The sequence below is a fragment of the Colossoma macropomum genome, unplaced genomic scaffold (assembly GCF_904425465.1).
Source record: "Colossoma macropomum unplaced genomic scaffold, Colossoma_macropomum, whole genome shotgun sequence".
Lineage (NCBI taxonomy): Eukaryota > Metazoa > Chordata > Actinopteri > Characiformes > Serrasalmidae > Colossoma > Colossoma macropomum.
Window position 1 is genome coordinate 9,816,607 of NW_023494809.1, and position 16,864 is coordinate 9,833,470.

A 16,864-nucleotide genomic window follows, 5' to 3' on the forward strand; every position below is an offset into this window, starting at 1 on the left:
AAACTAAAGAAGCAAACTTCAGACACCAAACACGTCATCATCAATTACATTCGGGGTAAGGGGGAAAAATTTACATTTAATTTTTTTGTGACCTATTAATGACTACATTGCAAGGGTGTTGCAGTGTATGTACATATTTTTATACTGAGGTCAGAATTCAATTTGTTTTGTGATATTTTATTAATACCTTGATTCTACTGAGCTTTAATTATAAACTAGACTGATGTGGCTCAGGTAAATAAAAGTTCTCCAACAGAACTTTTTTTAACACTTGCTGCAACAAAATTGACACCAACCCTTAGAATTTTTAAGCAATTTGAAAGAGATTAGTCATGTGATTTGGGATAGGAACACTGCTAGAACCAGTGGTTGTGTAGCTTGCCATAGGAACATGGCTAGAGCCAGTGGCCATGTGACTTGAGTCTAGGAGCATGGCTAGAGCTAGTGGTCATGTGATTTGGAATAAGAACATGGCAAAAGCCAGTGGTCATTTGACTTGGGACAGGAACGTGACTAGAGCCAGTGGTCATGTGACTTGGGGGTAGGAACATGCCTGAGCCAGTGGTCATGTGACTAGGGGGTAGTAACATGTCTAGAGCGAGTAGTCACTTGACTTGGGATGGGAAAGTGGCTAGAGCCAATGGTCATTCGACTTGGCATAGGAACGTGCCTACAGCCAGTGGTCATTTGACTTGGGGCAGGAACATGGCTAGAGCCGGTGGTCATGTGATTTGGGATAGGAACACTGCCAGAACCAGTGGTCATGTGACTTGGAACAGAAACCTGGCTAGAGCTAGTGGTCATGTGACTTGAGTCTAGGAACATGGCTAGAGCCAGTGGTCATGTGACTTGAAATAAGAACGTGGCTAAAGCCGGTGGTCATTTGACTTGGGACAAGAACATGGCTAGAGCCAGTGGTCATGTGAATTGAGACAGGAACTGAGCTACAGCTAAAGCAGTTGTAGTTTTCCAAAACTCCTTCCCACCTTCAAGATACATCGTCAGTAGCGGGGAGAGATTTTACTAAACTGTCCAGAGTATCTCTATAACTAAGTGACCTTAATGGAGCATTTGTAGTGTTTGTGTTCTAGGTTATGCACTATACAGTGCACAGAAAAAAGTATGTGCCCCACTTTATTGCCACGCTTAAGTGACGCTTAATTAGGTGTGACATATATGCAGAAACAGAAGAATCCAGGGGGCAAATACTTTTTCACCGCACTGCATATTCATGTGAGATTCAACTGTATTAGGGCGATCTTTGATTGAGAGAGAACGCAGGCCCTTCAGCTTTCTAAAAAGCCGCTCCTTGTTGTGCACCACTCCGCGTCCATGCTGCTCAAATGCTCTGGTTAGTGGAGACCACAAAATACAGCGTAGACCCACCCTGAAAGCAACTTTCCAAGCTTCAGTGTAAGAACCTGTATTTGGCTCCGGTTTATATCTACCCTGCTTCTCTTAGCCGACTCGTTCAATTAAAAATCATCAGTAGATAAAACCTCCTTTGTCTTTCCATCGCCATAGGTAATTATAGTAAGTAGGAGCACAAATAATATCATTCAACCTATTAAAAGTTAATCAGCTCTTAATGAGCAAATGATAGAGCTAATTAACTCATTAAGAAAGGTATGAGTGAGACAAGCTTCACCAGGTCCATCAGGAGCCCATGTCCCAGAGGGAAAGAGATGCAGGAAAATACTCTGCAATAAATTTCCCAAAGTGCCTGTGTTACGCGACTTGCTAATACAACAATAAAGAAGTTCTACAATTCTTGAATTTCAGCATCTCCCCGTCCAAAAGCGTGTGAGAAGAGTATGTGCAGAGCTGTTCCACAGTGACTGCTAATTAAGGCCTTATTGACGCAGGACTTCCTGTCACAGGTAGGCTAGAGCGAATTCAGCCATAGAAAATAGGCCTTCTTCACTTTACAGATGACACAGCTGGTTTTGGCTTGGTGTAGAAACAGCAATTAGAGTACGGATTCATGCTTTTATAAAACATGCTCAGCCATATGAAAACACTCAACTATTTACAGTCACTTTTTGTCAACTTATCTGCCTTACTTTTCAAGCACGAGGCATTCTGGAAATTACCATTGGTGCTTTCATTATCGATTATATTACTAAAGAAGTATTTTACTGATTATTTAGACGATTAAACAAGTAATCAGAGATTTTAACAGATTTTAAGGCCAAACAATAAAAACAGACTTAACCGAGCAAGACAACACCACGCACACCCTTAGAGATGTTTTAAAAATGTTTCACTGGAAACAATAATCTTGAAAGCCTTTAGAAAGATTTCATTAACAAAGACCAGTAGGAGAATTTAAAATATGCATGATTGCCAATGAATCACTGAGAGGCTACACTTTTAAAGACTTTAAAAGACCAAATTTCTGCACAGTAAATGGTTAAAATGTAAAATAAGTCATTTAGAGTGTTTTTTGGAAAATGCTCAGGTCTACAACCTTAGAAAAAAGGATTCTATATAGGACCAAAAAAAGTTCTATGGCTATGTTCACATCACAAGCATTGTGTAAACAAACCTGTTTCCTGAAACTATGTGCAAATCCTAATTAACAATGTCACACAAATGAACCACATGCATCATAAACAACATACTAGCAGCAGAACAAGCCTTTGTTGTGAAGACAATTTACTCTAAAAAGCTCAAAAATAATCATCACTGCAAGATGAAGGTAAAAAAGGGTCAGATGTATTGTTTCTGCAACTTTGGGTTCTGTACTGCTGTCACACTAACACTGAATGATTGTAAAAAACCACATAAACTCTGATCTGAGCGTTTTCAATAAGGCAGCATGGCCACGAATCACACATGTATCCAATGTAAGACAACAAATAAAAGTGGCTTAGATCAGATTTGAAAAGATCAGATTTGTGTGTCTGCCCTATGATGGACTGGCGACCTGTCCAGGGTGTTTCCTGCCTTCCAACCAATGAGTGCTGGGATAGGCTTCAGCACCCTCTGCGACTCAGGAGTATAAGTGGCTTAGATGATGAGTGAGTGAGTGAGATTTGCGTGTCCAAATAACTTGTTAACTCCAAATAGCGTCAGAGCAAAAAATCTGATTTGTGCCATTTCAGCCTGGTCATCTGAACAAAAGACACTTTAGGTGCCACATTGAATCAACAGTTAATCACCATCATAGACAAGAACCACATAACCATGCAACAGGGCTGTGTGATACATCCGATTTGTATCGTTACCACAACATTGATATATGTGATGAACGAATTGCTCCAGCCTGCGATAACAGATCAAATCGCCTCACACCTACAGCAACAAAGTGTGTTAGAAGTCGAACAAGAGATTCCCTGTGTTGGGCTAGAACCCTGCACAGACTGCATGGTAAGCAGTAATGGTGGCTTCTGTTACAACAAAACTACTATTCAACAAATCATGAGGAGCCTTTTAAAGAATAAAATGTACATTCATGCATTTTTTGTAGGCCTATACTGAAAATGAATATTGGACTGTTCTTTAGACTGAAGCTACTTCACATCTCACAGGTTGAAAATTCTCCACATAGGGGCACCATTTCAGATTCTGATGCTTCATAAGAGCAGTGCTTCATATCAGTGACACAGTGAAAAAAATGTGCATTGGTATTTTACTTTGCACAGTAGTGGATATTATGATGATACAAAACGAAACAAATTATTATTATTTCGCCTCATATCATCACTGTGATACCCAGCAGCTTTGTTGAACATCATGTTTTATGTCCGTATCATGCAGCCCTACCATGCAGAGAACCATTTATGCATTTAAATGATTATTTGAGTGTTCATAGTACTATAAATCTGACCACTGTCTTCACTAAAGAACCCCTGAAGAGCCACTTTTTGAAGGGTGTAGAGAAACCGTCTCAGTAGTGGTAATAGATAGGTGATAGGTGTCTGGATCATTTAGAGCCCCTAATGGGTACCTCATTGGAAATTATTACATGAAATGGTTATAAATATGCTGCCTGATGCCTCAGACATTGTTTTACAATACATGCAGGGCATGAACGTCAAAACAGTTCCCAAAGAAACTTTTTCAAATGTATTACTTTCCTCATGTGTCATTTTGGATAGTAAATACAATTTCTATATTTGCAGTGTAGACATCACAACCCCTGGTTCCTAACAAGACCACTGTAAAGAGTCTAAGTTTCTCTACAATGAACCACTTCATACTAAACTTTTATTTACATCTCAACCACTGACTTTGCAGAAATTCTGCACAAACATTTACTTTTATTCTAACTTCATTCTTGACGTTCTACAACTTTCTCAGACTTTACAGGATCACCGACAGCTCAGTTCATCACTCTGGACACAGTTGCCAAATGCTTGTGGTATTGAGATATATAACTTTCAATGACTTATCAACAATATATAACCCAAAAATACTAACACCACTAACAGTGAAAGACAGTTAGCGAGGGGTTGGTCAGCAATATTCAAATGAGCTCTCACTAACAGGTCTCCACTTTTCCCTTCACGCGCTGTCAGCCACATTAGCATTTTGGGTAAATTCCTCCAAGTGTGTGCCTGAACTTCAGTCATTTGTTTGCCGCTATTTTTCCCAGCCCAGCATTTCTAACTAACGCACTGTAAGGCGACACAGATTTGTCAGCTTATGTAACGGAGCATGCGTGCGGTTCACCAGCGATTTCCACTTCATATGGAAATTTTTAGGCTTCCGTTTTCTCCCGAGTGTCTCAGGGCTATCCTGCCGTGCTCCGCTGCACTGATATAATCCCCCACAATGCCAAACATTATGACAGTCTTACTAGAACCAGTGCGCTCGCAAAATTACACTAGTCGCAGTCCATTAGGGAGATTGCATCTGTGACAGGCAGCGGGGAGTGGGAGGAATTTCTGGTCAGACTGAGTCCGAACCCTGTTCTTCAGAAGAAACTTAATCACTTATATAAATACCATAAGACTACACTAATGTTCAGAAGTCTGGAACAACATGACCATTAGGGGTCCAAGCACCACAGATGCTGAAATGTTTTTGTTCTGATTATTTAAGTTTTAGTATTTTAATATTAATAATAACTTAAACAGTGGAGTACTACAAACTGAATTCTGAATATTCAAATGTGTTTTTATTCAAATGTGTTTTATATTTTGGGAATTACCTGTTTACTGTCATTTTTGTTATAGTATCTGCCTCAAATTTGATCATTACTGTTGACATTCTGGATATTCATTTTTTATTACTGTACTGCTATTCGCCACTATACAAGAGATCATGCAAATTTTCATTCCAAATTCAAATATAACTTGATGAATATTAATTTAAGAATTTCATGTATCCTAATTCCATTCTGGATATTAATTTTATTACACTTTCAATCACGATACTTATTTTATTATAATTACTTTCTGGAAATTCATTTTATTAGAACTTCATTCATTCATTTATTCTTGAAATTAATTTTATTTCATTTCATTTTTAATTTAATTTCATTCTGAATATGGATTTTTATTACAACTTCAGTGGATATCAATTTCATTAGGACTCCTTTCTAGATATTTCTACAGAGAATGAGAGCGAGAGAAGTCTGCAATATTCAAATGAGCTCTTGCCAACTGGCCCCACTTTTCCTTTCATGCATTGTCAGCTGCTTTAGCATTCTGGACAAGTTCCTCCAAGAGTACGCCTGAACTTCAGTCATTTCTTTTGTTTTCTTTCTTATATTAATTTCATCAAAATTTCATTCTGGATATACAGTTTATTAGAACTTCCTGAACATATAGAACATCATGAATATATATTTTACTAGGACTTCACTGTTGATATTAATTTTATTAGAACTTCACTCTGGATTTTAGTTTTATTAGAACATTTTCATTTTAGAATCATCTACAGCTCTGTTCAGCATTCTGGACGCGTTTCTTCACTTTTACAGCTTTGTATTAATTATTCCTACTAATTATTTATATTTATTATAAACATGCAAAGTTGAACAAGACCAGCATATTAGAATTATTTTATAAAGTACATTTTATATCCCAATTTCCCACAATCCCACTGCTGAGCTACAGCAGTCTCAAAAGTGTTCCTGTTCCTTCCCTTTTTGAGAGTTACGTGTGCAGGGGCTGTGAGGTGTGGGCAGAGCTATTATAAAGACGTGGGCACTTCAGCTAGGCCTTAATAGCCTAATTGCCCATACATAAGTGAAACAATTAGAGCAGAATGCTTTCAAAGAGTAAATGTCTGGGAACATGGGGAGTCATCCAGCATCGGTAAGCCTTTCCTTCACAGTTGCAAAATGGCAGAGGCCGAAGCTCTCCTGCTTCCTGATGTTGTTTTCTCTCACGCGGAGCCGTGGTGGCTGAATCATGACCTATAACTATGGTGGAGTCATGTTGGCTTCATGATTAAGATTTCAAATAATACTCCACTAGCTGTGGTAGAGACGCGCGTAGACCTATAATTTCAAACAAAGCAAATTAAGCACTACCACACGTTCTCTATAGTGCTCTAATTCTCAGTCAAGCTGTTGTTAATGTGCGTGTGGCATGTGTGTGTGTGTCAGAGAGGAAGGGGAGAGAGAAAGAGAGAAAGAGGAGTCACATTACCACAGAGTTCCAAGCTGACAATGAAATGAAGAAATTAATTAAGAAAGGAAAATTAACTGAGGTTATAAATTCCATTACTTGTAACTGGGGTGAGAGATTGGATAGAGGAAGTGGGGCAGGTGAGAAAAGGGAGAGAGAGAGAGAGAGAGAGAGAGAGAGCGAGAGAGAACTAGAGAGAACAAGAGAGAGAGAGAGAGAGAACAAGAAAGAGAGTGAGTGACAGAGAGAGAGAGCCAGGAAAGAGCAAGAGATAGGAATAGATGGAGAAAAAGAGAAACAGAAAGAAAGAGACAGAATGAAAGACAGAGATTGAGAAAAAGAGAGAGAGAAAGAAAGTCAGGAAAGAGGAGGGGAGAGAGAGAAAGAAACAGAGAGAGAAAGAGAGGAAAGAGAAAGAAGAGAGAAAGAAACAGACAGAGTCTAGAAAGAACAGAAAAGGAGAACGAAACAGAGAGGCAGATGGAAAGAGAGGGAGAGAGATACAGAAAGACAGAGAAGGACAAAGTGACAGAGAGTCAGGAAAGAGAAGGAGAAGGAGAGAGTGAGAAAGAAGGAGTCAGGAGAGCGTAATAGAGATAGACAGACAGAGAGAGAGAGAAAGATAGACATAGGGAGTGATAGCGGGAGTCAGAAAAGGATGAGAGAGGGAGATAGAAACAGAGAGAGAGAGAGAAACAGAGAGAAAGAGAGAGAGAGAGAGAGAGAGAGAGAGAGCGCTCTTACTGCTGTAGTTGAGTTTGAAGCCTTCGGCCGTGTCCTCCTGGTCAGTGTAGAACTCCAGCCATAGGTGGTTCGAGGTGCTGGTCAGAGTGACCCCCAGCATGGAGGAGCCTGAGAACGCCCCGATCATGTCCGCAGTGTTATCTGGACCATCGTAAACCTGAGAGACAGAGGAAGGAGCGCTGGGGGAGTTAGTGTGCTGAGCTTAGTCTGCTATTATATTCTGAAAAGCTGTAATCATAAGAAGCTGCTGACTTAACCTATAAACAATCTCTCAGGTGCACAGTTACCGGGAGCCAGGAGGACTAAGCAAGACTTTAGAGGAGCTGTGAGGATTCTGCCGCAGTGAACGATGATTCGTATTGTCAGAAACACTCCATCAAATCTTCCTCACTGCTCTTTATCTGAATTTTACTAGACCGGCTGTCAAGGGTGTATCTATTAGTAACATCGCTAACAGTCTCCGATATGATTAAGGCCTTGAGTTAAATAAAGCATGGCCCAAGGCAGGTATTGGCGAATGGGTAAATAAAATGAATGGATAGCTAGCCGCTTAGCTTAGTTGTAGCATCTTTTAAGAAGTGTTTGCTTATCATCCCTTATCCCTCACTAGAATCGGCGGACAGTTTTTCTTGTTGCTTACCTTCAGGACGTCACCTTGAGCCAGATGGAAGGTGCTGGCTGAAATGTTGATGCCTTTGCCTGTCTGCACCTGAATGTTATAAATGCACTCATGGTTGTTCTCGTAATTCAGAGGGTAGTTTGGGGACAGCAAAACGCCGGCGTTCTGAGAAACCGTCGAGCCGCATTCAGCTACGAGAGACGAGGACATCAATAAGGAACGACAGGGCTAAATGTCAGATTAACATACAGAATTTAAGGACAGATAGTAAGTGTAGCTCTAGGAAGAAAACAGTACAGTACCAGTCAAAGGTTTGGACGCTTCTACTAATAAAGGATTTTATTTTATTTTATTTTTTTTTACACATTTTAGAAAGGTGACATCAAAACTATGAAGTCACTACATATGGAAATATGCAGTGGCCAAAAAATGCACAACAAATTAAGACTTCTATTTTAGATTCTTCATAGTAAGTCCACTTGGCCTTGATGCTGCCTTGCACACTCTTAGCACTGGATGGAAGCCTGGGACATTTTCCCAACAGGCTAGAAGAAAATACACATTTGCTGAGATCTTTATTATGTAAGCAGGACATATAAATATGTATTTTTTTAGGAAGAAATTCAAACATATTAACTTTACTATGATCATTTGTCTTTGAAACAAATCGACTCTGCCCATACAAGCAATCTTTTGTAGTGAATATTGGCAGGTTGGACAGGCTTTACAGGGCATTGGCAAAATCTCATTCAAACTAATGAGAAATTCAGTTTTCATCAAAATACCTAAATTATTCACATCGGACAAGTATGTGTTAGTTTAGGAGGGGCTTTACTGAAAAAGGTGGGGTGCACAGCACCTGTATTAGCAGAAAACTCTGTACTATTAACCAGCAAGCATAGCAAAAACAAGCAAAACAAAAAAAGTTGCTTTTTGTTTATGCCATATTTACTCTGATCCGTTGAATCATACAGTTCAGAGTACTTAAGAGAACTTTAGAGGAAGGTCCTAGTCAAACTGGGTAGTGGCTGGTGTGGTAATATATCCTGAACTTAAAAGTTTTAGAGCAAATATTATCTTTATAGCATTAAAAAGTGCATGAAGTTTATGGCATAATATGATTGTTTAATAAATAACATAAAAAGCTATATCTACTTTTTCTGGTCCTGGCTAAAAGAGCCTTTAACACTAAGCTATAGGTGTTTGTATCTATTATTTATAGCAATATGATATTTATGTGATCCTTAATTACCCATCAAATTTACATTTTAAGTGAGCGAACTAAAGCACAGCACTAAGTCTGGTTGCAGTGAGTGTAGTCTTCCATTCAGTGTTCAGAGTTTAAAAAGGCTGACGTTTGTTGCTGTTTGACAGTGGTGAACTTGCTACTGGGATAACCGGGCTACTTCACTGTGTTCAGTATTATCAGGTTTGATTCCGTAGTGTTGCCAAAACACAAATAAATTAATTTACCTTTGCTTTATTAGAAGTTTGCATGTTCTCCCCATGTCTGCATGGGTTTCCTCCAGATACTCCGGTTTCCTCCCACAGTCCAAAGACATGCTGTAAGGCCAATTGGACACGCTAAATTGGCCCTAGGTGTGAGTGTAAGTGTGTGTGTGAACATATATGTCTGTCTATCTGCCCTTCGATAGACTGGCGACCTGTCCAGGGTGTTTCCGGTCGCCCAATGACCGCTGGGATAGGCTCCAGCACCCCCGTGACCCAGAAGGATAAGCGGTTTAGATGATGTGTGTGTGTGTGTGTGTGTGTGTGTGTGTGTTTAATCATTAGAGGAAAAATAATTTGAATAGCAATGTGAAGTTCTGGCAGCATCTTACTTCTTACTTCACGATAGTGCTTGGACTGCTTTATTGTTTCTTGATGAAAGATAGTGTAGGTGTTTTATGTTTGAAAGAATGCTGCGCAAATATGGAGCCAATATTGTGCTTATTTTTCAATACTGCATGAACACAAATTACTATATTAAGGCCACAAATTACTACATTGAGGCCACAATGTACTATATTGAGGCCACAAACTACTATTTTAAGGCAACAGTTTACTATACCAAGGCCACAATTTAGTATATTGTGGCCACAAGTTACTATATTAAGGCCGCAGCCACAAATAACTATATTGAGCCTACAATATTACTATATTGAGGCCACAAACTACTATTTTGAGGCCATAATTTACTACACCAAGGCCACAATTTAGTACATTGAGGGCACAAAATACTACATTAAGGTCACAAATTAATATATTGAGGCCACAAATTACTATATTGAGGTCACAATTTAATACATTGAAGCCATGAGTTATGAGAAACTTAAATCTTGGCCTCAATATAGTAATTCATGGTCTCAGCATATTAATGTGTGGCCTCAATATGGTAATTCAGGGTCTCAATCTATTAATTTGTGGCCACGCCTTACTAAAAATTAACCACCATGCCACCTTAGGGGCTCCATATGCAAGAGGAATAATGCTCGTATTTTAAATTTGTTTAAAGAAAAATTGTGTATGACGTGAAGTACTTAGTAACTGACAGACTACTGGCCGCCTGTTACCCTCTCCCAATAAATCAAATAATGAAAACCATGATAGACCAATTAATCAATTACTAAAATCAATGTTATATGCAACCCTAGTTTCCATTATAAAATGCTGCTCTAATGAGCTGGACTTTGCTATCATAGCTAATCAAAACTAAGCAGATTAGAAATGAGAACCGGTCTGCCACTATGCTAACACTAGCTTCATTAGGTGACAAAAAATCCACACCAGATCTCTCTTTACAATGTAACCATTCACACCTATACAAAATAATAATGTCTGAAAATAATAATGCGCTCAAAATTTTACTATGCTGCAGTTCAAGTTACGGTTGAAAGGGATTTTCGCCAGTGTTCTGTAAAGCTCAAAATAAAGGATTTGCAAACAGAGAACAGATTCAAAGTCATTTCAAGTACTTAAGCATTAGTTATCTTTAAGATTATGAAAAGACGGTCAATTCATGTGTACCCAAACTTTTGACCGGCACTGTATGTCAGTAACAGACACCAACAGACACTGTCTGTGCAGGGCACTTTTGGAACACAGTACACGACCTTGTCACTCATGAGTTGCATTCGAGTCACTGGACAGTTTGACACGGAGCTCCCCAACTCGGCTTATAATGACCTCCTTGTAGCTGTTAGCTGCCATAACGACATCAGGATGGACAGCACTCATTTCTGTCACTGCTGTGACCCCAAATCACCCCTAGGCCGGACTAATGTTTTCTTTACCCCCCTCCCCCTACCAAAATCTACAGACAGAGTGACAGGTGCCCCAGGACTACAAGACTACACTTTGACATTTCCGCACTGAACCAGCTGTCTGTCAACTCCCTCCGCCAAACATCTACTTTGTTTGACATGTCTGTCTGAGTTCGCCACGCTCCAATGCAACCATGAAGGACTTGTCGGAAGTGGAGACATCCAAGCGAATGAAAGCTGCTGACCACGTACCCACACACCTTGGCAGAGGGGCACTCCACGTGCGCCGTCCGCCGCCCAGGCACGTGATGGCCCGTGGCCCCTGCAGCCGGTAGCCCGGCTCACACAAAAAGGTCAGGGAGTCGCCGATGCCGAAGCCGCCGCCACCGTGACGACCGAACTGTGGCACGCCGGGATCCTCGCACGGCTCCAGATCGTATTCTGAGACAGGACACACAATCGCATACAATTAATTACAATTATGTTTTTAGATTTTTGTAGTATTAAAGGAGAATTCCAGTGAATTTTAAAATTCATGCAAACTTCTGAAATACTTCTGCGTACTTCAGCAATCTTGAAGCCTGAATTTTGTGCATAACTTTGTCCGTTTTTACAGACTAAAATGAGGTCATGGATCAAAAGTGGTCCAGGATACGCATTTATGGGCTTTATAGGGGAACCTCCATTATTTTTTAAAAATTCTGCATATTTAAAATAATCTAAATTTCTGCACAATTGAGAGTGGCTTGATGCGAAATGGTTCACTGTAGGTAAACTTAATGGGTCAAATTTATTTACTATGGTGGTGCTAAGAACCAGGGGTCACAATGACTACAACACAAATACAGCCATTTTATTTACTACCCAAAACCAGCAGTGATGTAAATATCATGAGGCAAGGAAGCGCATTCATGCTACTGCTACACCTGTACCAAAATGTCGTAGCATAATTATGCATTACTCATTGTGGTACACAGCCAGTTACCTCTTACTTTAAATGCAGCACTTCACGTTATTCATGTTATTTAAATGGGCAACTTTGAAATGCAATTGCATCTTAAATGCAATTTAAATTGCAATTTTGGCCCAATAATGAGCAAATAATGATGTTTATATTATATTTAAGTTTGGCTAATCAAAAGAACTGGAAATGTGCTAGTGTTGTTTCATGTGTTTATTTACTCCACACAGCGTGAGCTTTGGATTTAGAAACAGGCCAATAAAAATCAGCCAAAAAAAATTGGCTATCAGACAATTTGGCTGTAAAGAAATTGGAAACTGCATAATCTTAACCATTTAATTATGCAGAAAATATGAAAAAAGAGCTAAAATTCCCTTTAAAATCCATAAATGCATTTTCTGGACCCCCTAGCAACCCACGACGTCATTTTAATCTATAAAAATGGACAAAAGTATGCACAAAATTCAGGATTCAAGGTTGCTGCCACTACCATTTTTCAGCTCTCTGACATCTGTTTTTATAAATAACAGAGTGTCATAAGCTCCCATTCCTTTTTAGCTATATCAGCATTAGCCTTGTAGCTCCAGTGCAAAACAAAAAAAGCAAACTTCATTAGAGGTAAGTGGAAAAGTGTACATTTAAACTATTTCTCTCCTGAAGTCTGTTTCCTAAACGTATCTTGTTACAGTTAAACGCTGTCCTGCCACTTGCAGCACGTCCTATCATGATTCATGCAATAAAAACAGCGCTCAAATGTAACCCCAGGCTAACACTGCCAACCCTGCACCAATCAATTCTGCCTAATGTATACAGATTTACATCGTTTAGAAGCCTGTAAATCATGAGGGGAAAAAGGTTTAGCATTGCTAGGCCGCAGCTGCGCTTTGCACCGCCTGTGGCGTTTCTGGGGCTTCTCTGAGAGGCTTCTCCGAGCTCGACGGTTTGAGCTTTTGCCAAATGTATGTCATCCACTGAGTGACGCGCAGCTTGTCGGCCCCCTCGGCCCCACCACTGCATCACTTTCCTTCATTTTCTAGAGCCGTGCTTCGCATGCTAAAACCACCCTATGCTAAAGTTAGCATGACAAACAAAAAACGTCCTCTCAGGGTTTTCACACATTTTCCACGTCCAGTTTCCATACTTTCTCCAAACTCACAATCACCTTAGAATAAATGTAAGCAAATGGTGCAGGAGAAAAACAGAGCCACTGTGGGAGATGCTGCTGCCACGATTCCTTTTTAGCTTTTTAGCCTCTAGCATGCTGGCTACATTAATAGCTTTTTTGCGAAGTTTGCAAAATATTTTCTTTTTAACCAATGTTTTAATGCACTGTTGGTTAGCCAGCTCTCTAAGAATTTACAGCACGGTATAGTGAAGCGGTAAAGGCAGGGCTTGTTAGAATTAACAAAGCCTGCTGGGGTCGTCCTTTTGTGTACAACTTCATGCTTCCATGACCCCATGATTCAGCCCCATGTTGCCTCAATCACATTCTTTCAGCATGATAAAAAGGATTAATGAAAACACCTCTTTCATTTTCTGATATTATATTTTCACTAAAAAAATATGTAAAATTGGGTTTATGGACTTGGTGCTTTAAAATAGATTATTTTATTGCAAATTCACAACACTAATAAAGTTGGCAAGCTAATGATGGAATCTTTGAGCACATCCTTAACAACATTTTGTTCCATTTCCGTACAGTTTTTAACATGCCCTCACCACTAGCATGCCACTACCCAATGTAATGTTGCCATTTTAAGGGCTGTTCCATTACTATATTAGCTGGACTGAGTCAACATAAATATTGATTTCTGAAGCAGAACTTGCCCAGAAATCATAGTTATTTGATGCAACATTCGTTACATCCATGCTAAAATTTCAGAACTATGAATTTGTTAAACAAATATAATAAACATTCTAAAATTCATTTGCTTTGATCAAACTAAGCTGCAGTAACTACTCCACCTACACAAGTCAGCTAATATAAGTGTGTTACTTTACTCTGCTAGGCAGCTAGCAGCAGCAAAAAAGAGGGACAACATTTAAACCAGTCAAAGCAATTATTCACATGTATGCTATGCTTTGACTTCTTGGAAAATTATTTGGAAACACAGGATCCTGGGGCGAGTCATAGTAGTTAATAGTGTTTGAAATTCATTGAAAATCATTTCCCAAATATATTTTGGGCTCAGGTCGAGTTCACACACTACCACTTTTAATAGTTTTTAGCCCCCGCTTTAGTTTTTCTCGTTAGTTATTAATTACCTTAACACAAATTTTTAATCTGGTTTGTTTAAGGATTAAACAGATAAAGGCTAACATCATACTCTAACATGCAATATCGTCACCACACGGCATGAGAACAGCACATTATGGAAAGTTTATTGAGAATATATATCGCTGTTGTCGGAAGAAAACCTTGTATCTCCAAAAAGATAACTTTACAGGAAAGAGAAAAAAAACACACTTTACTTTTAATGTAAGTCAATGGAACCAGACTTTTTTCCAAGTAATTTTGGGACATTTTTTTTGGTCCATTCTTTATGAAATTTACACACAATGTAAAGAACAACAGACACTTTTAAATTATGACAAAAACTGAAAAACGACAAAATGGAGATACGAGATTTTCTTTACTTGACAAGTAAATTCATTAATCTCTTTCTGCAGGCCACCTGTGAACATCCCAAAATTAACTCAAATATTTTAATTTATATAATCAAATAAAATATTTTCCCTGTAACTAATAAACTAGAACAGTGTTGGTTCTGTGCATAAAATGTTGTGGCTTTTTTATATTGAGCTGCTAATGAGCAATGAGGTGTGAAAGGGGTATGTTGAGAGTATATTCTATCGAGTTTGATAAAAAGTTCACAGCTTCTACTGAGGGACCTCCAAAACAGGCATTTTATGGCCTCTATGAAAAGGGGTTAAATTAAAATTTAAACATACTCTTGTACAGCTGATTATTTTATTATAATATTTTAGATTATTTTTAACTTTATTGATTCATGATATAATGCTAGCTCTTACTGCTACTAAGTTTTATTCAGCACTTTGGGTGATGAGTGGCTGGTTTGTGTCAGATTTAGACAGAAGTTTGTATGAATTTAGTTCATACAGTCTGGACTGGATAGAAAGTTCTCCGGATGCATTTGGTTTTGGACCAACATTTAAGGCGCGATTAAAGTTCTAGTCAGTACAAAATAATAAGTCTTAGAATTAATGACTGAATAAGAATCCCAGGGTTCCAGGCATTCATTTCTTCATCCGTTTCTATTCCAGCACACTCTGCTCTCTTTTTGCTTTTGCCAAATCTTAACAGAAAAACAAAAATAGCTAATTGTGAAAAAGTCACTGTCTGTAGTTTCCTGGGGTGTGAATTTCCTGCATTATGCGTGCACATGTCTGATCCTGTCGATGGCATCAATATTTAATAGCGGCAAAAGGTCAACATCCGCCTTCAATCGGACAATCTATATTATGCTAATGCACGAACTCTCCTTGCGGATGATTTCATGACTATTCATGAGTGTGGCTTCTTAATTACTGTACAGTAGTGCTAGTTTCTGCTAACGCTTGTTTAGCAGGGCCTTCTTGACCGCTGGCTCATATGGGTATTGGTATATTTCTGACCTGTACTGATTGTCCTCTAAAAAAAAAAATTGCACCTTTGAAGCCCTTAAGCCTCTTATTCCAGGATGGAGCCCCTTTATCTGCAAGAGACGTTTAACCATAGGCATGAGCAGTGAGGTTAAACAAGGATTTGGGGCTGAAGAAAAGTGCCTTTGACTTTCTGCAGCTTTTTCTTTTTCCTTACACACAGAGTCTCTTATTCAGCTGTTGGGGACTTTTCTTATATTAAAAGGTGGATAAGTCCATTCCATCAGGCCGGTTTAACCCCTGGCCGTTCTAGCAGGGTGTATACGCTCTTGTGTGGAATGATCCAGTAGGGATCTGTGGCTTATGAAAACTCCAGCCAAGAGCCAGCTCTCACATTACCCTGTGGCTCAGGCTCAAATCCAGTCCAGGAGGTTTCGGGCACCAGCGATAAGTCCCCCAGCTCACCATCGGCAGCTCAAGCTGTTGCCAATTGATTGCTTTTCATCAACATGCCACTTTCCAGGCCTCTTCTGTATTCAAACATTGGTACACTGGCTTATCGTGGAAGATACAAGCTTGTAGGCAAGAGAGCACAATAAAGAAGTGAAGGTAGTTTAACCCCTGCAGGAGTAAATTTAGCTCTTATAGGAGCAAACATGCTTAATGCTGGGGTTTTATTGGGTAACAATGCAGTAACTTCACTCGCCTTGTGAACTGCCTGAGATTAGTCCCTAAAACACTTTATGAAATATGCAGAGTGTGATAAATAAATAACTATCTAATACATTACACAGTAATTAGCAACAATGTCATGACAATTTAAAACTTTAAATTGCCTCCACCAGCTCCCATAAGGACTAAAACCACAAAGATCTTAACACATTTCAAATATACATACAAAATTCAGCCTTCAAGATGACTGCTACTACTGTTTTTAGCTATGCCAGGTCATTTTATACATTTTATATATACAGCTTGCAGTGGCAAACCCTGACTATTAGAGCTAGGCCCTCAGTTCAGCAATATATGTCAAAACCTGTTGGAAAAATGAGAAAATAAACCCTCTTCTACAATAAGGCTAAATGCTGCT

General features: G+C 39.2%; 1 protein-coding gene across 1 annotated transcript in view; it reads right to left on the reverse strand.

Moving 5' to 3' along the window:
- Positions 1–16,864, reverse strand: part of csmd3a (CUB and Sushi multiple domains 3a) — a 457,456-nt gene that overhangs the window by 242,661 nt on the left and 197,931 nt on the right. The window contains exons 21-23 of the mRNA XM_036558514.1: positions 11,463–11,651; positions 7,969–8,138; positions 7,329–7,485 (exon numbers count right to left, since the gene is read on the reverse strand). Coding sequence (XP_036414407.1) covers positions 7,329–7,485; positions 7,969–8,138; positions 11,463–11,651 — 516 coding nt within the window. The remainder of the gene's footprint in view (positions 1–7,328; positions 7,486–7,968; positions 8,139–11,462; positions 11,652–16,864) is intronic.